This window comes from Eubalaena glacialis, chromosome 5, assembly GCF_028564815.1.
Source record: "Eubalaena glacialis isolate mEubGla1 chromosome 5, mEubGla1.1.hap2.+ XY, whole genome shotgun sequence".
Lineage (NCBI taxonomy): Eukaryota > Metazoa > Chordata > Mammalia > Artiodactyla > Balaenidae > Eubalaena > Eubalaena glacialis.
In genome coordinates, this window is record NC_083720.1 from 148,991,983 (window position 1) to 149,019,243 (window position 27,261).

General features: G+C 41.0%; 1 protein-coding gene across 2 annotated transcripts in view; it reads left to right on the forward strand.

The window, feature by feature from the left end:
• The window catches only part of MARCHF1 (membrane associated ring-CH-type finger 1), a 332,745-nt gene that overhangs the window by 288,141 nt on the left and 17,343 nt on the right, over positions 1-27,261 (forward strand). For both annotated transcript variants that reach the window (XM_061191753.1, XM_061191754.1), the window contains one exon: positions 25,266-25,413. In XM_061191753.1, coding sequence (XP_061047736.1) covers positions 25,266-25,413 — 148 coding nt within the window. The remainder of the gene's footprint in view (positions 1-25,265; positions 25,414-27,261) is intronic.

Sequence of the window (27,261 nt, forward strand, 5' to 3'; positions counted from 1 at the left end):
CATTGTAGCTTTAGAGCTTTGGGCAAGTTACTCAATTTCTCCATGCCTGTATTTCCTCATGTGTAAAATGGAGATAATAAAAGTGTATACCACCCGATATGGTTGTTAGGCGGTCTGAATGAGATAATACATGAAAAGCACTCAGCACTGCATCTGGAACATGATGAGAATAAATATTAACTATTAGTATATGTAAATTTTAAGTGACTTTAATTTCAACTTCTCAGCCTTGTTTAGGGTCCTAGAATTTTTAAGTAAGAAGTGTCTTTTGAAATTGTAACTGATTTCCAAAGCTGTTTAAAGCAGTAGAACTCCCCTCCTTTTTTAATGTAATTCTATTTAGAATTCAAAAATATAAAAGAGGTAAGAGGACACAGGGTAAACGGAGACACTACAGCGTGACTCGGGAGTGGCCCCCTGATTGACAGTGGCATTTCCCAGGGATCAGCAAAGCCATGGCACGCTCGCTGAAGCCACGCAGCCTAGCCTGGAACAGCTTAGGGTGTAGGACGGTGGGTTCCAAAAGATCATAGACACAGATTCGGTGCTTGACTTCAACCCCTAGCTTTGATGAGCTAGTACCAATGATTTGGTTCAAGAACCGGGGTGTCGGGCTTCCCTGGTGGCGCAGTGGTTGAGAATCTGCCTGCCAGTGCAGGGGACACGGGTTCGAGCCCTGGTCCGGGAGGATCCCACATGCCGCGGAGCAACTGGGCCCATGAGCCACAGCTACTGAGCCTGCGCGTCTGGAGCCTGTGCTCCGCAACAAGAGAGGCCGCGATGGTGAGTGGCCCGCGCACCGCGATGAAGAGTGGCCCCCGCTCGCCGCAACTGGAGAGAGCCCTCACGCGGAGGCGAAGACCCAACACAGCTAAAAAAAATAAATAAAATAAATTTATTAAAAAAAAAAAAAAAAGAAAGAAAAGAACCTGGGTGTCAAGTAGAAGAAACAGCAGTGGAAAAACTCAGCAACAGGCTTTGCCAGGAGCATCAAACCATACCATTTCAGTGAAGGGGAGACCCCGTACCCACCACTGCTGCAAACATTTGTCCTGGGGGTCCCGATGCTTCTGCACCTGATTCACCTGAGCCTCTGGCACTGAGCAACCCTGAGCAGAGGTGCCTCCTCTTGGCATTCATAGTGGAATTCTTAGCATTATGATGCCCGAGAAACATGTCTGGAGTCTCTGGTCTTTCTTCGGCACAGTTCCCTGAGACATTCATAGACCAATTTGTACAACTGTTTGCCTTACCTGGGGAAGATGATCCCAACAGCCTAGATACGTATCTCTTCCTCTGGGTGCCCTGGCAGGGGAAGGCTGGCCGGCACTGGTCTTCTTCTGCCTTAGACACACAGTTCTTGAGGAAGGTCTGTGTCCAAGCCCTGATGTCACCAAGCATTCCAGATACCTTTAATGGGTGGACTTGGGTTGAAAGAGACCAAGCTCAGGGATTAATCTGTTTCTGTAAGAAAAATAACCACCCACCTTTCCTCACAGCCTACATTTTCTGTCCTCCCTTTGGGCATCTCCTCGTCCAAATTTCTGAATCACAGAGAGTTGTCAGGTGACTTTGAGGAAATAGCAGAAATTAACCTCCCAACTTACCCCTTGAGTTTAGCTCAAAGAACAGTCCAACCAAAGTCATGACAACTGAAGAATTCCTGCCCCTCACGGGCCAGCATTTATCAACAGTTTGATGTTTGTGGAAATTGGAGGATGTCAGGGCCTGTAACTTACATAACACCAGTGTTATTTAAACACGTCCAGTGGGGAGGGCAAGAATGACGTTTCCAGCATTTCTCAGGAAGCTGCCATAGCATTACTATCAGAACTTGACAAAGAAATCTTAATTGATTAAATTGTATATTTATGTTTTAGGCACCCATCAATTAAAAAAAGTAAAAATTTTTCCCTTAGACGTCAAGTAGCTAATAAAAAGCATTCAATGAAAGACTTGAAAAAGAAAGTTGAACAAATATTCCAGAAACTAAAATAAAAGGATAAAAAGAGTAAAACAATTTTTTAAGTCGTAGAATAGACAAAAAGGCAGAGAAAATCATCATAGAAATAATGCAAGAGTGCTTCCGAAAAATGAAGGGCATGATTATCCAGCACAAATGAAGAAATACTTAGATAAGTGTTTGCTACTGTAAAACTCCGAAGACCAAGAATAAATAAAAATGAAGAGTAAATTCAGGAAGCTTTCAAAAGGCTTCTAATGAATTCCATTGTAATCAGAATTATGGTGATAATTATTACCGTAATTTGGTGATAAAGAGGTGGTTTAGTAAGCACTGGCATATTCTAAAGGAATGTTCAACCACGATTTTAATACTTAGCAAATATACCAACAAAATGTAAGAGTAGAATGAAGATTTTCAGACAATGCAAGGATTCTAAAAATTTACATCCCATGGCCTCTTAGGAAACTTTTCAAGGGAATCCTTAAGCAAAATAAGGGACTTGACACGGGAAAAAGTTAAGATTGGAAAAGCGCAGGAAGCAACACAGCAGAGAAGCAAAGACGCTCTCAGAACAAGGTCTGGGCACTCAGCATTTCTCAACTATTTGGAAGGGACTGCCCCCGGGGAGGGTGCAGAGGAGCGAAAGAAATACGTCCAGCAAGACAGTGACGTGTTCAGAATGCAGAAGAGGACAGAAGCCTCAGGGTCAGAGGTCAGTGGAAAACTCAGTTTGGTAGGATATCTGACTTGCTTCAGAAGTAAGATTAAGGGGCTTTGGATAGATGCATTGAAGGATATAGAAAAAAATTAAAGTAGGTACATTTTAAGCAAATAATTAAAAGGGAATTATCTTTAAAATGCAACAGAAATTTATTAAGAAAGTGAATTATTTCTCTAGAGCAGCAATTCTCAAACATTTTGGTCTCAAGACGCTTTTACAAGTTATTGAAGACACCAGAGAGCTTTGGTTTATGTGGGTTATATCTACCGATATTTACCAGGTTAGGAACTGAGACTGAGAAACGTTCAAATATGCACTTATTAAATTATTTTAAAATAATAAGAAACATTTCATGTTAAGATAAGTACTATATTTTTATGAAAAATTATATTTCCAAAACAAAAAATATTTAATGAGAAGAGCTGCACTTTCTCACTTTGCTAATCTCTCTAATGTCTAATCCCTTTAATGTCTGGTCCAATGGAGGACAGCTGGAATCTCGCGTCTGCTTCCGTATTCAGTCTGCTGAATGTGTCATACTTCATGTAGCTTCTGGAGAATCCCACCATACACAGATCTTTGAGAATTATTATTAAATAGTTTTGACCGCACTGATCTCTTGAAAGGGTTCCCAGATGACACTTTGAAAAACACTGCCCTCAAGTAACACTCGATTTCTTTAATGAACACCATTTTATATAGTTATAATTTCTTATATTGATATAATCAAACTAGCCATACACTTATACTGGGAGGATGAATACGAGTGAGCGGGGCTGTGGCTGAGCATTAAATCCTCAACAACAACAATAAGAGATCAATAGGTGATGTGTAATATCAATGAGTTGTCATAACAGTAGAAGCATATTACGGAAAATGAGGGAAGTAAATATCAGAAGCAGCACCTACTATAGCACCTCACAACCATCAGAATGGCCGTCGTTAAAATACCTACAAATAACGAATGCTGGAGAGGGTGTGGAGAAAAGGGAACCTTCCTAAACTGTGGGTGGGAATGTAAACTGATGCAGCCACTATGGAGAACAGTATGGAGGTTCCTTAAAAAACTAAAAATAGAACTACCACATGACCCAGCAATCCCACTACTGGGCATATCCCCTGAGAAAACTATAATTAAAAAAGATACATGGACCCCTATGTTCATAGCAACATTGTTCATAATAGCCAAGACATGGGAACGACCTAAGTGTCCATCAACAGAAGAATGGATGAGGAAGAATATATATATATATACACACACACACACACACACACACACACATATGTATGTGTATATATATGTATATATATATCTAATGGAATATTATTCAGCCACAAAAAAGAATGAAATAATGCCATTTGCAGCAACATGGATGGACCTAGAGATGACCATACTCAGTGAAGTCAGACAGAGAAAGACAAATATCATATGATATCACATATGTGGAATCTAACATATGACACAAATGAACTTATCTACTAAACAGAAACAGACTCAGAGACATAGAGAACAGACTTGTGGTTGCCAAGGGGGAGGGGGGCAGGGGAGGGATGGATTGGGAGTGTGGCATCAGCAGATGCAAACTGGTATATATAGAATGGGTAAACAACAAGGTCCTATTGTATAGCACAGGGAACTAATCCAATATCCTGTGATAAACCGTAATGGAAAAGAATATGCAAAGAATGAATATGTATAACCGAATCACTTTGCTGTACAGCAGAAATTAACACAACATTGTAAATCAACTATACGTCAATAAAATAAATTTTTTAAAATATGTTAAATTTGAAGAAAAAAAGAAGCAGCACCTACCACATTTAAGTGATTGCCTCTAGATAAGGGAAAAGAAGGGTGCAATAGGGCAGAGCAGGAGATTGTCATACGATGAAATTCTAGATGGTCTTTAAAATGAACTTTCCTATAGATTTATGGAAATAAATCTCAAGAAATATATCAAGTTTTGATTGTTCAGTGAGCTTTGGTGGAGCATGAGATTCTGCACAACTAATAAGCTCGCAGGTAATGCCAATGTAGGACCACGCTTTCTGTAGCATGGAGTCACGTAAGGAGAATTCATTCCTAACTTGGAACTTAAGACATCCTGATGCCATCAGAGAGAAAGCCTCACTTAGGTACTAGATTGTCGCTTACAACTCCAAAAGTAGTCTCCAAACTTTCTTCAGGGAACAGTGTCTAGTTAAAAGTTAAAAGGAAATTTGTGGGAAAACTGGTGAAACCCGAACAAGTCTGGAGTTTCGTTAATATTAATGTACTAGTGCTGTTTTCTTCCTCTGACAAATGTATTACAGTAACATAAGATGCTCACATTAGGGGAAATTGGATGAGGGGTACATACAGCCTTTATTATCTTTGAAACTTTTCTATAAATCTGAAATTATTCCAAAATTAAAATGTTAAATAAAAGAGTGAATAACAAGGGGTAAAAGCTGAAATACTCTGCTTAGACTAGTGAGAAAAGTTACAGACAGGGGATTCAGAGTCCTTCCTGCTCTCGGTCCCCTTTGACTTCTGGTAGCCCCTGGGACTCCGAAATCCCTGGCCTCTAAAGAAAAAAGATCGGCAATCTTTTTACTTTTTTAGGGGCAGAAAGACACAAGACCCAAAGATTATTACACATCTTACACATTTGTGTAAAATGAGGACCTGGAGGCAAGATTTCCTTCTGTGTCATATTTGTTGCTTTTCACCAGTTGTAGCTTTTATTTAGATATGCCTACTTTCTGCTCTGAAATAGAGGGGTTTTCTTCAATGTGACCACAAAGATAGACTCATGTATTTCACCCAAAGAGTTCCCATGTGAGACTGACCCATGTGTGGTCACATTGAGTGGCTCAAAGGACAGGTGGGCCATTTATTGATACCTTGAGGAAAGAGGTCATAGGAGAGAGATGAGTCCTGTCTTCGTGGGTGAAATTCCTGCTTCCCGTGGTCCTAGAAGAGGGTTTGCATAGGAGATATATTGGTTGGCTTGTCGACTGATGAAGTTAAAGGACTTAGCTAAGAGCACAAATTATGGCTTAATATTTGTTTGCATTCCCTGTATTCTTATCTTGATTGAGAAATCCTAACGTTTAAGGTTGAATCAGAAGCTGTCCAGGGCTCGTTCTTTGGCCTGCTTCCCAAATAACATGCCTAGTTTCCTGCCTGGTATCTGGCCAGTGAGTCACTGTTGACGCTCTGCCCACTCACCTGTCACTTTTAAAGATACACCTAAAGAGCAGTGTCCCCGGCATCCTTTGGCACCCTCTAGGCTGTTCATAGGCTTGAAGGGATGGGTTTTGCCTCCAAGATACATAAAAAGCCTCCAGTGATAACACTGGACTTTACTGTAGGGGATGGGTCCACCTATCAGGGCTTCCTGTCTATTTCGCAGGAGAAAGAAAACAAACGCCACTTGGAACGAAGACTGTCTCCGTTCTTAGCCTTCATGCTCAGTGGCTCACGCTGCTGGGTTACCTTGGCCCTGCAGGTGTGGGAGCTGCCAACGCCTGCCTATTCGTACTCTCTAAGCTCGCAGGAGTCTGGGCTAGTGCGTCTCAACTTGGGTACTACAGAGGCAGTCCCTCTGTCCTAATATGTGTCCCTCTGGTCCCCGTTCCCTTCCATGCTCCTAAAGCCAGGAAATACAAAAGGGAAGGGCAGCCCAGATACTCAGGGCCCATCTCGGATGATATCAGGTGAATCATAGCCTTAGACTAGGTTGAAAGCGAAACTCATACTGAAGTTTAACCAAAGAAAAGCGTAGTTCTGCTTACCTTTTTTTAAAGAAAAGGCTTTATGAAAGGAAAATCCAAGCTCCTCATTCGAAATTGCTTGATGGAGATTTTAGAAGCAGAATCTCAAAACTGTGTACTTAGAACAGGGCCAGAAAGGGTTGCTTGCTGGAGGGTGGGAAGAAACAAGCTTGTTTTCAGTAACAGGCTTTGTCTTTGAGGCTTGATGCTCTGCGGATAAATCTCTCCTCAGCCCTGCCAGGATAATTGGACTAGAGAGGATGCGTGTTAACAGGTTTTGCTTTCGCTTCGACTAATAACCAGCTTTGTTGTGGTAACCCTTATTACGCTCATTATTTATGAATATGCAATATGGACATGGGATATTCCCCACAGAGAAGCTTTGTGGGAGACTGCTGGGCAAATGAACAGAATCGGGGCGAGACACCTTTTCTTAGCAGAATTGACTTTCAGAGAACATGCAGGGACCCCTGGAGCCCTGTTGGAGGTGCAGGGGCGTGGAGGAGAGTGGGGAAGACTCTTTAATAGAACCCTTGTACTTCCTGTTTTCTTCCCCCTGTCCTATCTTGCCCACCTAGATTTTTCATCTATTTTCTAACAAGGTTCATGATAAAAAGTGAGAACTAATATTTCATAGGTCAGGTAACACTGCCTTGCAGTGGGATTCGTTTTCTTTTAACCTAACTTGCGAGATAGTTTGCAATCTTGACATACCAGAAGCTCCTGCATTGCCATGGATTTCTTGATGCAACTAACCCATGTTGTCAAGGCAACCCACTTAACTGCTTTCTCCCCTCTAGAAAACCATTTCCAGTGTTGCAAACCCTAAATCTCAATCATCTCTTTTAATACACAGGGTCAAATACATCCCCTGCATGCACAAAGCTATTACTTTTTTATAAGATATCGTGTCATTACAGTGAAAGAATTTGACTTGAGGGATAATGTGTATATTAAAGCGTTAACATTAGTCCCATAGCATTTGTGCCCTATCTCTGCATTTCCAGGAGATGTGAGGTTGTTTACCAAAGGCAGTTACATTTTTGGAGCTGTGGTAACAATGTCGGCACATTTCAACTAATTTCTATGTAAATTGATTGCAGTCAACAGCTTTTTCATGGTTTGTGAAATTAAATCACATAAAAGACAAAGTATTTTCTGGGGTTAATAGCACCCACCTGTTGTATATTTCCCCCCTTTTTAAGAGTCAAGACCCAGTTTTGAGAGTTCTTTCCATGTAATTGGGCTAACTCCACGATTCCCTGGGAAGCTATGACAGCATCACGCTTGAATTCAGATACTGACATCAAGGGGGAAGGTGTCTCCCCAGAGATCTGGGCTCCCGAGAGGTTGGTTTAAAAGAAAATCTCAATAGAAGAAGAGCAGGGGTCATTTTACTATTCTTGCTAGCCCACTATTAACAAGAAAACTGGGTTAGGTTAAGATTCTTACTGAGGTTTGAAGATTCGAAGACTGTTTTTTTAAATTTATTTTATTGAAATATAGTTGATTTACAATGTTGTGTTAGTTTCAGGTGTACAGCAAAGTGATGAAGTTATTCATATACATACATTCTCTTTCATATCCTTTTCCATGATGGTTTATCACAGAATATTGAATATAGTTCCCTGTGCTGTACAGAAGGACCTTGTTGTTTATAATTTGCATCTGCTAATCCCAAACTCCCAAGCCTTCCCTCCCCCACCTCCCTTCCCCCTTGGCAACCACAAATCTGTTCTCTATGTCTGTGAATCTGTTTCTGTTTCGTAGATGAGTTCATTTGTCATATTTTCGATTCCACATATAAGTGATATCATATGGTGTTTGTCTTTTTCTTTCTGACTTACTTCACTTAGTATGATAATCTCTAGGTCTATCCATGTTGCTGCAAATGGCATTATTTCATTCTTTTTCACGGCTGAGTAGTAGAATATGCAATGGAATATGTGCATATGTGCATATGTACCACATTTGAAGACTTTATTTTTAACCTAGTCTTGGCAATACAACTCACAGGCTACATTTAATTATGTAAATAATTGGAAGTAATTCTTAGTCACTCATGCAATACTGCTGGCGCGGGTTTCCAGTTAGTTTTTCAAAAAGTCATGTGATTTCCCACTCCTTACATTTTTGCTCAAAAGTTGATCACATCAAAGGGAGCCATCTTTCATTTCACAATTCCCAAAGCTTTGAGACACAAATATGGCTGTAATGAAGTTTCTGCATGGGTCTTACTGGCTCAGAGCATTTTCATGTTGCACGTTTATTAGATAAAACACACCTCAGCACCTTTCAGCTGCCATTCTTATTTCAATAAAGAGTTTTATCTATACAAAATAGTACAGATTATCATATCCACTACTGAAGCATTGACATTATTTTCTTCCCATTATCGTGATTTGACAGATCAGGTATTCACCTGTCAGTCTGTCTACAAAGCCTTTCAGCTCAGCCCTCTCCTATTACGGCCTTCAGCGATTATTAGCACCCCATCACAATGCACAAAGAACTTGAGCCTGCTTTCGGAAATACATTCCAAAACATAAGGGAAAGGATAAGGACGTTGTAGGAAAAGAAGGTGAGTGAAGTAAAATCCTAAAGCAAACATAAGGAAGATTCGTACCATGGTCTGTATGCTGTTTACATGGGAAGAGCTGTGTGCTTCCAATAGTTTAGCAGCCAAACCAAAGAGAGAAATGTGGTCAATTAAATAATTCTTAGTATACAAATAGAAATATTTCAGCAAATACATAGATTATCAGGTCACTGAGGTCCAAAGGAAAATTTCCTCCTGGATTACCATTAAGTAAATTTGGTAGAGGTGTAGATCATCTACAGTAATGATACACTAAGCTGCATTATGTTAGTGGCCACCATAATCAGCCAGAGTTCACTGGTTGCTTACTGGTGCCAAGCCCTGTGGTGCAAGCTTTGTTATATACCTAACCTCCTTTAACCCTCCCAAGAAACATGAAATAGGTGTTCTTATCATAGTGTCAGAAGTGAGTAAACAGAGGCCAGCGGAGGTTAAATAAACTGTTTAAGGTCTCAATTTTTACACGGTGGACCTGGGATTCAGACTTAGATCAACGGTATGCCCAGGTCTATGGTTTTAGGTAGCCCATACCGCCTCTGTGGTTCAGAGTAGGGGTGATCGTGTTTGCTGGATGGTTAGGAAATGCTTCCTAGGAGAGGGGGGAACTGAAACTGGTCATAAATGGTGATTAGTGAGATCTAGAGAGTTGAGGACATTCTAGGCAAGAAAATAGTGCATTTACATGCATAGGGTATGAATAATTCACAAGTTGAAAATAGCTGGCTTTGCCAGAGAGAAGGATGACCATAGGCAAGTTTCTTAATCTCCCATCCTCACCTACAATGAAAGTAATAATAAGATGTCCATCATAGAAAGGTTGTGAGAATAAAATTAACCATATAAAGCTATTAATATTCTTGTTAAGACAGATAATAGATGAGGTTAAATAGAAAGCAAGTGTCAGGTAATATAGGATGCTTTGCTAAAGAATTTCAATTTTATCCAGAAGGGAATGGAAAGACACTTCAGGGTATTAAGTAAGGAATTAATATATTTGTATTTTTGCAAGATTGTGCTGCAGCCATGTGTGGAGGATGCATTGCCCGTGTGAGTGAGCAAGCGAGGTACAACATGCAAGCTAGGAAAGAAAATGATTCAATACAGCAGTAGCCGAGGGGATGGAGAGGAAGGCATGTGGTGAGGTTTAGCTCCTGAGCTACTGCAAGGACCGAAGATGAAGGATGAGGTGTAGGAAACCACCCATGATGGCTCTCAGCTTTCTGCCTTGCGTGACGGGGGGAAGGGTCTGATTATTCACTGGGGAAGAATATACATGCAGATGAGCAAATCCAGGGACATAACATGAGAAGTCCACGCAGGACACATGAGCTTGAGATGCCTGTGGTCAGCCAAGAACAGGAGGTAAGTCTCAGGGAGCTTGAGTCTGGATGCAGAGAGAAACAGCCATCAGGACATTTCTGGTAGTGGAAGCTTCAGACCCAGATGAGTCAGTGAAGAGTGAGAAAGTGTGATGAGAACGGGAATGAAGATGGAGCCCTGGAGACCAAGATAAAGGGGAAGGTGGAAAAGAAGAGGCAGCAGAGAAAGATTAACAGCAGCAGCCAGAAGGGGGCAAAGGGCCAGTGGAGGAGAGTCACACTCTTGAAACCAAAGTTTTAAAAGAAACTGGAAGAGAATTGACCTCTTCGCAATATTGAGATACACATGGCTGATGAGATTATGAATGATTTTATTTCTGATTTACTTTTCTGTATTTTATACATTTTCTATAATGAACATGCAGTTAAATAAAAATAATAAACTACTGTAAAATAAAATCTGGGAGAGATATAAAAGCAGATTTTTATATTGAAGGGAAAGGGGCTGTATCCAGAGAGAGAGAAGTTTAAAATAAACGAAAAGATACAATCAAAGGGTGAAGGGTCATGGGGAATGATTCATTTGGACCGTGGAGGGACATTTTGTCCTCTTAAATAAGAGGAAGGGAAGTAAGAAGGGTATGATGCATTAAGTCTGAAGACAGGAAGTTAGGGGAGTTTACCCATGAGAGTATGTGTTCTCCAAAGTAGAAGTCACAGTTAATAAGACCCACCTGTTAGCACATGTGTCCATCCAGAGGAGAGAAAACTGGCATCACGAGCTGCCGCTTCATCACCCTCTCTCCAGTTCATGCTCCACAGAGCTACAAGAACGGGCTTTCTGAAACCCTAAGCCCTAAACCCTAACATCCTTTCCACCGTACCCTTGGGAAACTTGCTTAAACTTGGCCCAACTTCAAATCCATGGTCTGGGACGATCCACATCTTCCTCCTGCTTTCTGCAGGTACCTGCAGCTTATTTTCCCTCTTTTTACATACTCTGTCCATACAGGCTATCCCACTTCTGTTCATATAAATCTGACCTCAAAAATCAGCCACTTTGTAGGTGTTTGTCCCCAAATACAGTCAACATTTGGTGAGTGCAATAGCAGGAGAGCAATCTCATCATGAAGCCAGGGGCTCTGCCCTCTCCCCAGCCACTCCCGGACTCTCTCCATCCCCCCATCCCCACACCTCCTCGGAAGGACAGACAAGGTCTTCAAGTTGTCTCCCTCAAAGAGAGCAGCCCATATTCCCGTCCTGCCCACAGGTTCTTCACGACCTTTTTTTTTTTTTTTTTTAGATTCCATATATATGTGTTAGCAGACGGTATTGGTTTTTCTCTCTCTGACTTACTTCATTCTGTATGACAGACTCTAGGTCCATCCACCTCACTACAAATAACTCAATTTCATTTCTTTTTATGGCTGAGTAATATTCCATTGTATATATGTGCCACATCTTCTTTATCCATTCATCTGTCGATGGACCCTTAGGTTGCTTCCATGTCCTGGCTATTGTAAATAGAGCTGCAATGAACATTGTGGTACATGACTCTTTTTGAATTATGGTTTTCTCAGGGTATATGCCCAGTAGTGGGATTGCTGGGTCATATGGTAGTTCTATTTTTAGTTTTTTAAGGAACCTCCATACCTACTAGAGAATGGACTTGAGGACACAGGGAGGGAGAAGGGTAAACTGGGACAAAGTGAGAGAGTGGCATGGACATATACACACTACCAAATGTAAAATAGCTAGCTAGTGGGAAGCAGCTGCATAGCACAGAGAGATCAGCTCGGTGCTTTGTGACCAGCTAGAGGGGTGGGATAGGGAGGGTGGGAGGGAGGGAGATGCAAGAGGGAAGAGGTATGGGGATATATGTATATGTATAACTGATTCACTTTGTTATAAAGCAGAAACTAACACACACACAAAAAAGAGAGCAGCCCAGGCTCACGTCCTGTGTGTCTCGCTTTGCACTCCAACTAGTCGTGAAGAAATCTCTTTCAAACAAATTCCATGAAGGAAATCCGGGAAGAACATTTTCTACTTCTCCCCGCGTGTTAATGCATCCGCATCAATCCCATGCCCCAGATTCCCACGCTTTGGGTTGGTACTCAAGGCTCTTCATCACCTGGTCCCATCCCGTCTCCCCTCCTCACACTACACTCTTTGAGTCTTTGCAGTTTCCTCAGACAAATCTACCCCACACCACTCTAAATTGTCACATAACCCCCAGTTCACCTCGTCCTCTTTCCCTTTGTCACACTGAGCTCAAGCATCAAAAGGCTTTTATGATCTTTGGTACAAAGGGGATATTTAAATGGGACTATTAAACCTTCCTTCTTCATTTTCAATGGGGATAACTGAACTTCACCTCATTGTTTTTATAAGAACACATTATTGGAGCTATGTTAGATTGTCTTACCATTTAATTTGTGTCCTTTTGCAGGGATTCAATGGTGCTAGAGAAATTGACAGTGACACAGAAAGGTGTTTATTTTCAAAAATTTAATAACTGGGAATGAATGACATAGAGAAAGAAGCAGGGCCAACCCATTTTTATTTGATTTCCATAAAGACGGGGGGGGGGGAAATGACAGACTATTAAATAAGAACTTCTGAATAAGAGCTTCTTTCATATTCACTTCTCACTCTTAAGCTCCAGGAGGGAAAGCGGAATCTGTTCTAGAATGTGAACAATTTTCACGTGTGTCCCAAGAAATTCCACACACACAGCAGTCAGACCTAAGGGATCATTTCAGGAAACAGACGCCTTGGCAAGGACCTGAACACACCATTCTGGTGTCCTCGGAACTGAAAGGAGATGCTTAGCCACCCAAAAGCTTTCCCTGGTCAAAGCAACTTCTTCATAAAATGGAGGAAAACTAGATGTGGGGCTGGTAGGATGGGAACAGTTGCTTTTCTTATAAAGATGCTCTTATATGAGCATCTCCATGACAACACAAGCAAGCATCACGCATTCTCTCCCACCACCCAGGAGGCTGAGAAGCAGCATTTGGGATTGGAACCCACTCTAGGTTCTGCAAATGAGGAAATCTGGTCAGTTGTGGTTACAGAGTTATTCTTCATTTCCCAAACTTGTCAAGTCCCCAGACCACAAGTTTCATTTCCAGCCTGTAGAGATTTCTATGTACCTCTCATCCTTCCCCGGTCCAGGGCTTCCTTATTTTGTAAAAAGTGGATGCATCCAGTACTATTAAACCAATTCAAGGGAGAGCAGTTTAAAGCAAGGGCTTTTAATCCGGAAAATGTCTCAGACCTCTTTGAGAATCCAATGCAAATTACAGACTTCTCCCCAGAAAAAGGAAATACACACAGCATTTTACATACAATTTAGGGAATTTATATATAGGCAAACCATTTTATTGTGCTTCACTTAATTGCACTTCACGGATACTGCATTTTTACAAATTGAGGGATTGTGACGATACTGGCAACATTTTTCCAGAAGCATTTGCTCACTTCCTATCTCTGAGTCACATTTTGGAAATTCTCGAAATATTTCACACTTTTTCATTATTATTATATTTCTATGGTGATCTGTGATCAGTGATCTTTGATGTTACTATTGCAGAAAGATTAAAACTCACTGAAGGCTCAGATAATAGTTAACATTTTTTAGGAATAAAGTATTTTTTAATTAAAGTATGTTCATTGTTTTTTAGACATAATGCTATATTGCACACTTAATAGACTACAGTATAGTGTAAACATTACTTTGATATGCACTGGGAAACAAGAAAACTTGTGTGACTCGCTGTATTGTGATACTCACTGTATTGTGACAGTCTGGAACTGAACCCACAACACCTCTGAGGTGTGCCTCTACCCCTGAAAAGTCTGAAGAACTCTTCTCTTTAATAAAAAGTCTTCAGTTTTAGGACAAAATTCTTAGCAAAAGGTCAGTCGATAAAATGCCAAAAACAAGTTCAAAGGTAATATATTGAGCCAATTAATTATGCTTGATGTCAAAGTACTTATAAAACTGATTTTAAAATATATTACCTAAAACACTATTTGTTTTATTTGTATTATTATCTGCAAAATGTGAATCAGTATTGAGAGAGATTAAACCTTCATTAGCTGCCATTCAAGCTGAGAAGACCATATATTTATTTCAAAGTTTTATCTGACTAAAATACTCTGAGAGTAAAAAACAACAGCAACAAAAACAAAGACAACAAAAAAACTCAACACAATTACATTATATACAACGTTCAGACATGAAAATAAGCATTGACCGTGGGCTGTCGTTAGAATCAGGCTGGCACTACTGCACCACAGCGATTCCGGGGAGAAACTTCTCTTTTTCTTTGTTGCCATCCAAAGGAATATTTTAGAAAGATAAGTACAGAAAACACACACACACACACACACACACACACACACACACAATAAAAGAGAGCTGGGAAAGGGATAGAAGCGCTTATGAAACGAAAGCCCATTATATCTGATTGATGGACGATTATACAGTCCCTTGTTCTAACAAATACAGAAAAATCCACAATTATGACACCAATGTAAACATCATAAAAGAAGGAGTCTTGGCTACCTTGCTCCCTGACACCGAGAATAAACATCCGATACCTTGTGATGCTTCAACAATTAGCTTCTGAATGATAAAAATCTACTACCCAATAAAGCTAGGAAAAAAAAAAAATCTACTAACAACTTACTGTATTACCCTGGGTAAATCAATTCAGTTCTCTTGGCCTCAGTTTCTTCATCTAGAAAATGAGGAGGTAAAATGTGCCTTTTTTAAAACATATATATTTTTTATTGAAGTAGAGTTGATTTACAATGTTTCAGGTGTACAGCAGTGATTCAGGTATATATATATATATATATATATATATATATATGTTCTTTTTACAGATTCTTTTCCATTATAGGTTATTACAAGGTATTGAATACAGTCCCTATGTTATACAATAGGTCCTTGTTGTTTATTTTATATATAGTAGTGTGTCTGTTAATTCCAAATTCAAAACTGGGTCTTTTTAAAGTCTTCTAATTTCCCAGTCTCTGGTTCTACTTAGCACACAGGCAATTTCTCCTCAAGTGCAAGGCTATGATCATTTAGGCACAAGTTGGTACCTGACCTGTGAACACCCCATGTGCACTGTGGATACTCACTAAAGAGAAACAGGCTTCTGGGGAGAACACTGTGGACGGCAGGGCGAGTCCCAGAGTCCCAGGCGAGGGCTTGACTCTGTGGGGAAGAGGTGACGTGCCATCTTTTGAGATGTAGCCCAACTGTCTTCCTGTTTTCTTTTTGAAGTCTCAGCCTATAATTAAGTATCCCCTGGACTCAGCACCCTAGATTTCTCCACTGGTTCAACATGCCTGAAGTAGTGACACACTCACAGTGCTTCCAGAATGTTCCACATGATATTTTCAGCATAACCTTTGAGGGAAAACGGACAACCAAGTTTGGTTAAATATTTTTAAAGTAACTTTGTTTAAATGCATCTATTAATTCTTTAAGTAATTTGTGTTCTTACATAACAACATGTTAGTCAACCCAGATATGGTCTGGGTGGTATATTTTCACTCTTGTGAAAAAGTATTAGAAATTACAGCGCCTCTTTAAAATATTTCTCTGGGTTTTTTTCCCTCTTAGGGAAGTTATTCTCAGACTTCAGCACACATAAAAATCACTTGGAGTGCTTATTAAGAATGCAGATACCTAGGTTCTACCCCCAGATATGGATCTGGACAGAGCCTAGGAAATCACCTTTTAACTATTACCATAGCAATTCCAATGCACATGTTCCCCAGAACCACATTGTATATCTCCCCTCTAAAGAGACCTGTAAAATAGGCCTGTGTCCGTTTCTTTATTTTCCGCTATAATCCCTTCATCTGCGATGTTTTTGCACCCTCTAGTGGATGATTTCACTCAGCAAACTGTTTTTCTGTAATACAAATGCCTTGCTCAAAACTTTTAGGAAATTCCATCTCTCATGAACTCCTTGAAACAATGGGAAATCAGGAAAAGGCTCATAAGAAAAATTGCTTCAAGGAACATGAGATTCATATATATTTAAATATACATTTAATGTGTAATATACATACATATTATATAGAGAAAAATTTAATCCTGATCAAGTTGGCTGAATATAGCTAATCTGTTTTATTAAAATATTTTAGAAACCTTGGATTTACTGGCCACAGTATTTTTAGGCCGTTTATACCTGTAAGATTAATATTCTCACACACCAGTTTCCTAATACACTCCTTCCAGCAAATCAATACGATAACTTGGATCTTCCTGACTGCTCCCTTCTGGGCATCTCTTTAGAACCTACTGGCCCTTCTGACACCTCTCGTGTTGGCTTCTACGATCAACAGCTCTTTTCAAGATCCTGAAAGCTCTGGATGTGTTTTGCACAGTGGCTTCCATCTCACTGAAGAACTTTGCTTACTGATGCTATCACTTCCAGAGTCACAAATTCAGTTGCCCACAGGCACCAAGCAGGTGACACAGATGAGTGGGTGGGCAGGGTGTAAACCAAAGACAGTGGTGGAGACTAAAGCAAACTGAGTTTGTTACATTTCAAGGAATTCAAGAATAATTATAATTTTATAAAGCCCACTATGGGCCTAATTAAACATCTGTGAACTGCATGAAACTTTGTTTCATAAACCAGCTAAAGACCCCTGATTTACTTGACGGCTTACGAAGTGCTAACTGTGTATGGATATTATTCTCACATAATTCTAACGACAACCCTTTACAAGGGATAGTTTCACATCCCAGTTGTACCAACCAGGAAACGAGGGCTTAGGAGGTAGTTTCCTCGCCCCAAGTCAGACAGGTGAGGTTCCCTGGCCCAGGCTCTAATCCACCGTGCCAGACCCGAGAGTCTGCATCCTGTCACTTCACTCCAGGGCCTCTCTGCGCAGAGGGCTTCCAGCCATTTCCACCTGAATGTCCCAATGTGCTCCTCTCCCCTCCCCCCACCTCGGACCCCCTGCTCCCCGCCCGGACCCCCTGCTACCCAGGCTCTTCGCAACATCTTCTGTTCCCTTGGCCTCTGCTTCTACTGGTGTCTTGGCATTTGGGCAGTTTCTCGTCAGGTAGCTGACACCTCTCTGCACCAGCACTGGGCTGGATGCAATTCTTAGTAACTTATTATCCCATTGCAAATGAATGTGACAAATATAATATATTTGTATAATATATATATATTCAATATATATAAATAATATATAATTAATAATATATATAATATATAATATAATAATAATATATATAGTATATATATAAATAATATAAATATATTATACTGAATATATATATATTCAATATATATAAATATATTCAGTATAATATATTTTTACTGCTATTGTTTTAAGTAGGTGCACGTTTTCCTCAAGTTTTAAAATGATGTTTCAGTAATGCTCGGATTTTTGTTACAAGTGGAATTGGCCCTACTATAACACCCCCTACCTTTCTACTCAATGGACCCGTTCCAGGTACCACTGTGAATCCTGTAAAATGATGGGAGATCTCTGGGTAAAGCCCTGTTGTGTCAGCTGGCCTCAAAACATGTTTTTGAAAAGCAAACAGTAAGAGTCATTATGTATAGAAATCCAAGTGAATTACCTTTGAGGAAAAAGAGCCATTTCTTCACTTATCCATTCTCAGGTAGCTGCTTGGGTTTTGCGATCCCGAAGGCAGAACAGCGGCCCTGGGGCACGTTTCCCACCAGGCCGCCTCTCGTGGATTATGTTACTCGGGGAAGACGCAGTTATAACCGCATGCTCGCGTCAGTGCTGTGGTTTATGTGGAATATTTGAGTCCCTTTAACCTTCTGTGAAAACTGTCACCGAAAACAGTATTTCTTTAGGTGGCTTTAACATAACATTTTGATTTGAATTTCCAGACAAAAAGAATGAGAAGTTACTGGGACATACACTGCAACCTGTGATATATTCTCCAGTCCTAACAATAAAGAGTGTATTGTTGTGCAGTCTTTCGACAAGAGAGTCCACCTAGGATATGCACAGTAATTCATCCACTTGCCCTTCTTTGTATAAACAGTTAACACAAACAAACTGTATTTCTCTGCTATGAGAGTCAATATTCAGAAAAATCTATTTGTACTTGGAAAATAGATGGGGGTGGGGTGCTTCGACTGCCTTAATTCTGCAAAATGACCAAATCCCAACTCATCCCTTCCTCATCCTCCAGTGATGGTATCAACATGAAGGTAAAAGCAACCAGAGTCTAACTGGCTGAGGTGCTGTGGTGCTGCAAGGTCCAAGTTATGATAACCGTTTGTTGAATTCTTTCCAAGTGCCTGATGCCCTTCTCACTATGTGCATTAACTCACTTAAACTTGACCCTGTAATGTACATACTATTCTTTTTTTAATTGGAGTATAGTAGAGTTGATTTACAATGTTGTGCTGGTTTCTGGTGTACAGCAAAGTGACTCAGTTATACATATACATACGTATCCTTTTTCACTTTCTTTTCCATGATGGTTTATTACAGGATATTGAATATTGTTCCCTGTGCTGTACAGTAGGACCTTGTTTATCGATTTCATAGATAAAATATGGTAACCATAATTCTGTTTTCTATGACTGTGAGTCAGTTTCTGTCTTATAAATAAGTTCATTTGTATCACTTTTTAGATTCCACATATAATCATATATCATATGGTATTTGTCTTTCTCTTTCTGGCTTACTTCACTTAGTATGATCATCTCTAAGTCCATCCATGTTGCTGCAAATGGCATTATTTCATTCTTTTTTATGGCTAATTCCATTGTATATCTGTACCACATCTTCTTTATCCATTCATCTGTCAATGGACACTTAGGTTGCTTCCATGTCTTGGCTATTATAAATAGTGCTGCAATGAACATTGGGGTGCATGTGTCTTTTCGAATTAGCATTTTCTCCAGCTATATTCCCAGGAGTGGGATTGCTGGATCATATGGCAACCCTATTTTTAGTTTTTTGAGGAAACTTCATACTTTTCTGCATAGTGGCTGCTGTAGATACTATTCTTATCACCATTTTACAGGTAAGGAAATGGAAGGACAGAGGATTAAAGTAACCCAGCCCAGGGCACACAGCACGTAGTGGCAGAGCCCTCATTTTTAGCAGACACGCTTGGACCACGGACCAAGTGTGCTCTCGGTGATGGAGTCAGTGAGGTCTGGTATGTGTGCTGGGACCTTACCTGCCCAGAGGCTTCTGTTAGACAGCCAAGGCTGAAAACTACTTCTACTTGTAAGGACTCCCAGAGCTGAAGAATCTGTATTATTATTCCCTCCATGTCCAGGTAATACCCATTACTCAGTAGTTCTGGATGCCAAGGGTGGTAGCAAATGAAGCCATTGATTCCATGTTCCCAAGTATTCCTCTTCTTTGTGGGAAAATTTGTAAACCACTTTTCAGTAAGACCGCCACTTGCTTGCAGTGTTATCTTTCCTGCCCTGCATGTCAATGACTACTTCCCCCAACTCCAGATCAACATGTGCTCCAAATGTCCTGCAATCAGAGCTGTCAATCCCATAGTTACATTTCAGTGGGAGACTTCACAGGTTCACTGCACATGGCCCACACTCACTGTTCCTGCTTGCGAGTTCTTTGGATGTGGGTCCCAGCCCCTGCTGCAGTGTGAGGCCATTTCCTCTTGTCCTGTTACCAAGGGAAATAATAGAGGAGCTGCATTCAATCAGAAATGTATAATACCCCTTCACGTGGGAACATGCATGAACGATGCTAAGTAGTAATTATTGGTGGACCAAAAGGGAACAGAGCACTATGTGGGGGGTGGGGGAGAGTTTTTCCAGGAGATTGCGGTAGACCCACAGAACATTTATGGATGTCACATTTGAGGTTTTGACTCTTAGCAAGAAAACCAGGCGATCTGTGTACCTGGTTATTTGTAATTCTGTTGAGGGACCAGCTCGCATCGTGTACACTTTCTGACTGGTATCCATTGTGAGACTCTAGAGGCTTAGATTTTGGTTTGTTCATGTGGGTGCCCAGGCACTGAGCCACCTCAGCCAAATGGCCTCCGTCTCTCATTAATGTCACACTGACAAGTCCCATGTTGATGCTGATGCCCCGAGGGAAGCTCTTTAAGAACCTCTGCCCCATAGATAAACAACAAGGTCCGTCATACAGAGTGAAGTAAGTAAGTCAGAAAGAGAAAAACAAATACCATATGCTAACATATATGGAATCTAAGCGAAAAAAAAAATGGTCGTGAAGAACCTAGGGACAAGACGGGAATAAAGACACAGACCTACTAGAGAATGGACTTGAGGACACGGGGAGGGGGAAGGGTAAGCTGGGACAAAGTGAGAGAGTGGCATGGACATATATACACTACCAAACGTACAATAGATAGCTAGTGGGAAGCAACCGCATAGCACAGGGAGATCAGCTCGGTGCTTTGTGACCACCTAGAGGGGTGGGATAGGGAGGGTAGGAGGGAGACGCAAGAGGGAAGAGATATGGGAACATATGTATATGTATAACTGATTCACTTTGTTATAAAGCAGAAACTAACACACTATTGTAAAGCAATTATACTCCAATAAAGATGTTAAAAAAAAACCAAAAAAAAAACAAACAAAAAAACAACAAGGTGCCACTGTATAGCACAGAGAACCATATTTGATATTCTGTGATAAACCATAATAGAAAAGAATATTAAAAAAAGAATGTATATATATGTATAACTGAGTCACTTTGCTGTACCACAGTAATTAACACAATGTTGTAATTCAACTATACTTCAACAAAAAAATACATTAAAAAAGCATTCTCATTAGGCAGTGCTTTTGAATTTATATTTTAGGACAGAAGGCAAATACAAGTAATTTAAATTAGAAAACTCGCTCAGTTTCATCTCGCTAGAGCAAATGGAGAATTTCACAGAAACAGTATCTGCATCAATTTTGGCTCCAATTTGGAAGTCTTTTCAGAACAATCTAATTGTATATTTCTAAGTTGAATAACGGAGTTCTGTTCAATTCTCTCTATCGTTGAGGGGTCTGGATAAGGGATCAAAGGCTAAGGACGGTAAAACAGGTGCCAGAGACCCAGGGATCCTGTAAAGGGAAGCGAGGTCCCGGGCGCTAAGATTGCGAAGCTGGTGTTGCAGGTGAAGGGAACGAGCAGGTCGAGGAGGGCAAGGGCTGGCGAGGAAAGAGGCCCAGGCGCTCGAGAGACTGTGCGGCCCCCCCCTCCCGCGCTGCTGCTTCTGGTCACTTCCACCAGCTCCTCTGAGACCTCCTGCAGAGACGTGTCCCCCTTAAAACTGAGCACCCAGGAGGCTCCTCTTAACGCTCCACAGGTAGGGGGCGTTTCACAACGGACACGTGGTCTGTGGCCATAAGCACACATTACTTTATACAGCTGGGCAGGGAAGCCCGATGCTATGTGCATTTGTGCAGATCAGCGCTATGCCATCACAAAATCTTTTGCGAACTGATGGTGTTGAATTTTAGCATCCCAAATAATAAATTAGTATTTGCCCTTTCGTGACAACTTTGTTAAAGTAAGATTTCTATCTTTGCCTTCCCGATCCACTTCTCACTGTGGGGCTTGCAAAACTTATTCAAACTTTGTATATAAACCTGAAAGTACAAAAATGTGGACGAACATTTTATGAAATTGTTGACGTTTCTGTGGATGCCTGGAGCTGGGTATCGTGTGCAGTGATGTGATCGTCCGTACGAGGGCGCTGTGGTACCGCGTTTACTCGTGTGCTGTCTGGTGAATTCCTGAGTGGTCCCTGCGAGGATTTATAAAGGAAAGTAGCAACGTTTGCTGGTCCTTTTACACTCCACTTCTTAAAACGCTGCTGAGATTAGGAAGTGACAGCTTCAGAACTTCTGTTGTCTGGAGCTAAAAGGAGTTTGGTTCATCCCTATCAGCGCCGCTGATATTTTTCTATTTGAGGCTCATTACTTTTAAAGAATGTGTTTCAGCCACTTCATCAAAACGCTCCTTAGACTGAAGAAGATTCACTTTTTAAGCGTTTTTCCCAAAGCCAGACTTACAAGTGAGGGTTGATTTGGTATGAATATTTTAGTATGAAGGTATCGCCATCTGCTTGGAACGTTTAGGAAATTTGAACATGGAAAGCTGCCCTTCTGCACCATCCTGCACTTTTTATCTGATTATACTGGATACTGAGGTAATCCAAGAAATAGTTATTAAACCACAAAATGCTATTGCCAAACAATAATGTGCTGTTCTATAATCATACAAATTATTCAGATTAACATCATAATAAATCAATAACAAAATGAAATTTAAAAAATCAATCTTTCACACCTATGATGTGAAGCTTTGATAAAAGCTAAGATGCACATCCTGAAATCTTCTCAATTCAATATTGATTAATTAAAAATAGATTTTAGATTGAAGCATCTGGTTTCCCCGTAGCTTCATTACTAAGATTTTTCCATTATTTACTTAGAATAATATATAAAATATAGTTTGTTGGAAAAGAAAGTCCAAGATGAGGTACGAATGGTTAGTTGGCTCTAACAGACTCTGTAAGGAAAGCTCTGTGATGGCTACCCGGCCAGTAAGAGAGGAAAGGATAGTGTTTGTAAAGAAAACATTTATTTTTCTAAAATGTTTAAGAAGCTTTCTAGAGGGTCATGATCAGACTTTAAGCATTGTGCTCTCTTACAAATGAAGTGATAGGACCTTCACATTCAGACCGGAAGGGAAGTTAGGAGGTTTCTATTTGATCCTGTCAGGAATGGCCTCTGACAGCGAGGACCAGAGTCCTGAGAAATAATGGCTCAGCCAGACAGGGCTTTCTTTCCCTCGCATATGACGGGCAGCCGGAAGTGAGCTGTGGCCGATTGGCTGAGGTCTCTCCGATTCTCCAGACTTTTCCTCAAGGTTGCAAGATGACTGTTGGGACTTTTACCATTAATTAGGAATTCCTCATTAATAGCAAAGAAGAGAAAGTGAAAGAGGAAAGGGCAATTCCTGGGTCAGGAAGACAAAAACTCAGCATCCCAGGAGATAGCCACTCACATCTCACCGGTAGGAAACAGTCCTTGTCACCTCTGCCAGGAAGGTGGGAAAGCAGCTTCAGCTGGCCCAGTGCCATCCTCAGAGGCTTAGTCTGTTAGTGCAGGAAAAGGAGAGGAGTGTATTCTCCATCACATCTCTGACTCTAAGGAAGATGAGGTACCTGGGCCCGGAAAGACCAAAGGCTTCACCCATGTCCCAGAGCTGGTGACAGAGCCAGGCTTCAGGGAGCATGATGGTGGGGTGGGATGGGAGAGTGCCTTCTGAAGCTCTAAGGGTTCTGCTTTAGCGAGAGCATAACAGGTAAGAATGTGACGAATCGTAGCAGCACTATTCACACCACTAGCCGAGATCTGGAAGCAACCTAAATGTCCATCGACAGGGGAGTGGGTAAAGAAGATGTGATATATATATATCATACACACACACACACACACTGGAATACTACTCAGCCATAAAAAAGAATGAAATAATGCCGTTTGCAGCAACATGGATGGACCTAAAGATTATCATACTAAGTGAAGTCAGACAAAGACAAATATATGATATCACTTATATGTGGAATCTAAAAAAAGATACAAATGGACCTATTTACAAAACAGAAATAGACACACAGAAATAGAAAACAAACTTTTGGTAACCAAAGGGGATAGGGTGGGAGAATGGATAAATTAAGAGTTTGGGATTAACAGATACACACTACTATATAGAAAACAGATAAGCAACAGGGACCTACTATATAGCACAGGGAGCTATAATATCTTGTAATAATCTATAATGGAAAAGAATCTGAAAAAGAATATATATATACATTTATATATATATAAAACAGAATCACTTTGCTGTATACCTGAAACTAACACAATATTGTAAATCAACTATACTTCAATTTTTAAGAAAAAAGAATGTAAAGAATCATGGATTACTGAAATAATCCATGATCTAATAAGATCATAGTGGTTTGATTTTCCTATAGAAATATGCAAAGAAAAGTAAAGATCAAATCTTAACAACACAGTAATCAAGTGATAGTGTCGCTGTCAAGGCATTAAAATTTTGTTTGGTAGCAAAAATGTCATTTGAGAGCCTATTACTTCAAAGTAGATAATGGAGACGTTCCCTCATGTAATCCTTGACTTCCTACTGTAAACACTGTGGCCCTCCCCCTCTCGCAGGCTGAGGGGGCCGCCCTCAACTTTCTGAGGAGTGTGACTCGGGTACAGTGATTGTGACAGTAGTGGCAGCAGAAAAGCAAGGCTGCTCTGAAAGGGGTTGCAGCTGACTTTCTCCCATTGCCGGGAGGATAAAATTTGTCTTCTAGGAGAAGAGTTGTGAACAGATGTTGACTTTCTCTCACAGATATCATGCAGCCATTCAAATACTTGTTAAATTGACACATTCAAGAATGCAACACTGTATCAGGTTATGTATTAATCCAAGAAGAAACTATGTATTACTGCTTATAACCTAGGACCACAGAGAAGTAATATGCAGACACCTGAGTGGAAATGATTTCTGAAAATTGTACAATATTAAAACTGGCCCCTTCGTGTTACAGACAAGGGAACTACAGGGTAGCAAACCAGGAATGACCTAATTTAATTCATTTGGAGAATAGGAATTTTTTTTTCCATTTTAATATATGCTTAAGTTGTTATAACTCCACGGGTTATGATTTCAGATCTTTTCAAACACAAAGACTTATGTGAATATTATAGTGTCATCTAAAATGACAGCTCTTCAGTGTTTTCCCTCGATTCATGATTTATGCCTGGGGTAGAAATGGGGAGCGACATTTACGGGTTGGGGATTCAGTTGCGTGTGATTCCTTTGTAATTGCAGTGGGAGAAACTGCAGATGACCAGGAGCGAGAGGAGGAAGATATTCTGCTCTGTCACCTTCCACGTCATTGCCATCACCTGCGTGGTCTGGTCTTTGTACGTGTTGATTGATCGGACAGCGGAGGAAATCAAGCAAGGCAATGATAACGGTAAGAGCATGTGTCCATTCTTTTTCCCTCTTGGATCCTGGGACGACACCCGAGACAGGCAGGGAAGATGTTTCCCGGAGCATGTTGGGTGCACGAGCAACACCCAGTCCTGGCGACGGAGTCGGCTCCAGTTATGTTACTGATGACCACTCGGACGATAAAGCACTGGGCATACAGGGGTCCCAAGCTGAGAAATAAGATTTATCAAGTAAACCTTAGCGGGAGAGGAATATTCAGAGGCCATGCACCACTTTAGGCTTTTCAAGGAGCTGGTAAGTATCAGGATCTGCCTGATGGGAAAAGGCAAACAGCGGTAAAAATAGAAGGTCTTTCATTGTATTTAATTCTCCCCAATCAGGGCTTCTTGTAACACACAAATAAGAGGGCAGTTAGTAGAGATGTGTTACAGCTTATTAATTAGCACGCTATAATTTGATAGAGTGGATTAACACTGCAGTTTGAAATATTTGCCATGCTAAGTTTGATAGAGAAGGATGGTATCAAGTCTGCAAAGAGAGATGTCTTAAAACCACTGAGGCATATTCTAACATTTTCAATGTATAGGTCCTTCAAAACAGGAGCAAAATGGCTTGTTTATCTTCACCTCCATACCCAGTTCTGTTTCTCAGCAGGTTCTGCTGGCTTTTAGCCTGTAGCCTAAATCATAGCAGGTGAAACAGTGAGGAATAGTCCCCTAGCCTCCCCCTGGTGGGGGGGAAATATATATATTATATAGAAAACCAGCAGTGAATTTGGAAGGAGAAGTTGTTCAGATGATAACACTAAGTTTGTGTCTCCCTCAAGAAAAGAAGAAATTGAAAGAAAGAACAAGATGAGAGGCGGTGAGGGAAAGAAGGAAGGAGGAAAAGAATTTTTTAAAGGAGAGGTTTCTTTCTTCTGTGTCTTTGTTGGGATTCACAAAAGCAGGGGGGAGGGCCCCCCTTCTCGTGCTCCTTGGGTGCTGCTTCTGGGCAGAGCAGGGCTGGGCTCAAAAGGACTGGGACCCCAGACCCCCTGGGATGTGTTTTATGTAGCTGGAGCATGTGTGTGGCAGGGGTTCTCCAGAGGCAGTGTCCTCTTCGGAACGGGAATGAAAGTGCTGGAAAAAACAGGTGGCAGGTATTTTTGTGTCAATACTAACTCATTTATATACAGTTTATACCAAACTACGTTGTTTACAACTACATTATGCGTTGTTCCTGAGATGCTGGATTTTAAAATGTCTATCGCATCCCTGCTATCTAAGTCCCTTCAGGGTAGGAACTTTTTATTTATTTATTTATTTTAAGCCCATATCGCCTACGGCTACAGGAACTGGCTCAAGCCAGGTAACAGAAAGTATGTCACAAACATTGCAGCTGATCGTGTGCATACATGAAGACAAAGAGGCACCCCATCACCTTCCTCACCTCACTACACCCAGCCTACGACCTTAGGACTGCAGTGTTTCCTCACAATCCAGAGCAGACCTGAAACCGGGCTGGATACGTCCCGATGTCTGATTCAGCATTCCAGCGTAGCCTTGCCCTCTCCCGGTGGCCACCCTGCCTGGGCCTGGCTGCCCCAGCCTGCAGGGCTCCCGCTGCTGTCCCCCAGCTACAGGGGAGGGAAACAAGATGATGGCACCTCTCCCAGACAGAACAGGAGGATGCAATCTCATGTCATCCATAGGCAGGCAGCTCAGAACCTCTCTCTTAACTCATTTATTCAATCCCACTTCTGACACCTGTGAGTGAATAGCAGTCGTTTATCCCACAGTGGACATGACTGTCACAACCTCAGCCCTGAAACCCGTGACCCATGACCCATGCCTCTTTCAACTTATCTCCCTCTCTAGTCCCCCTGGGT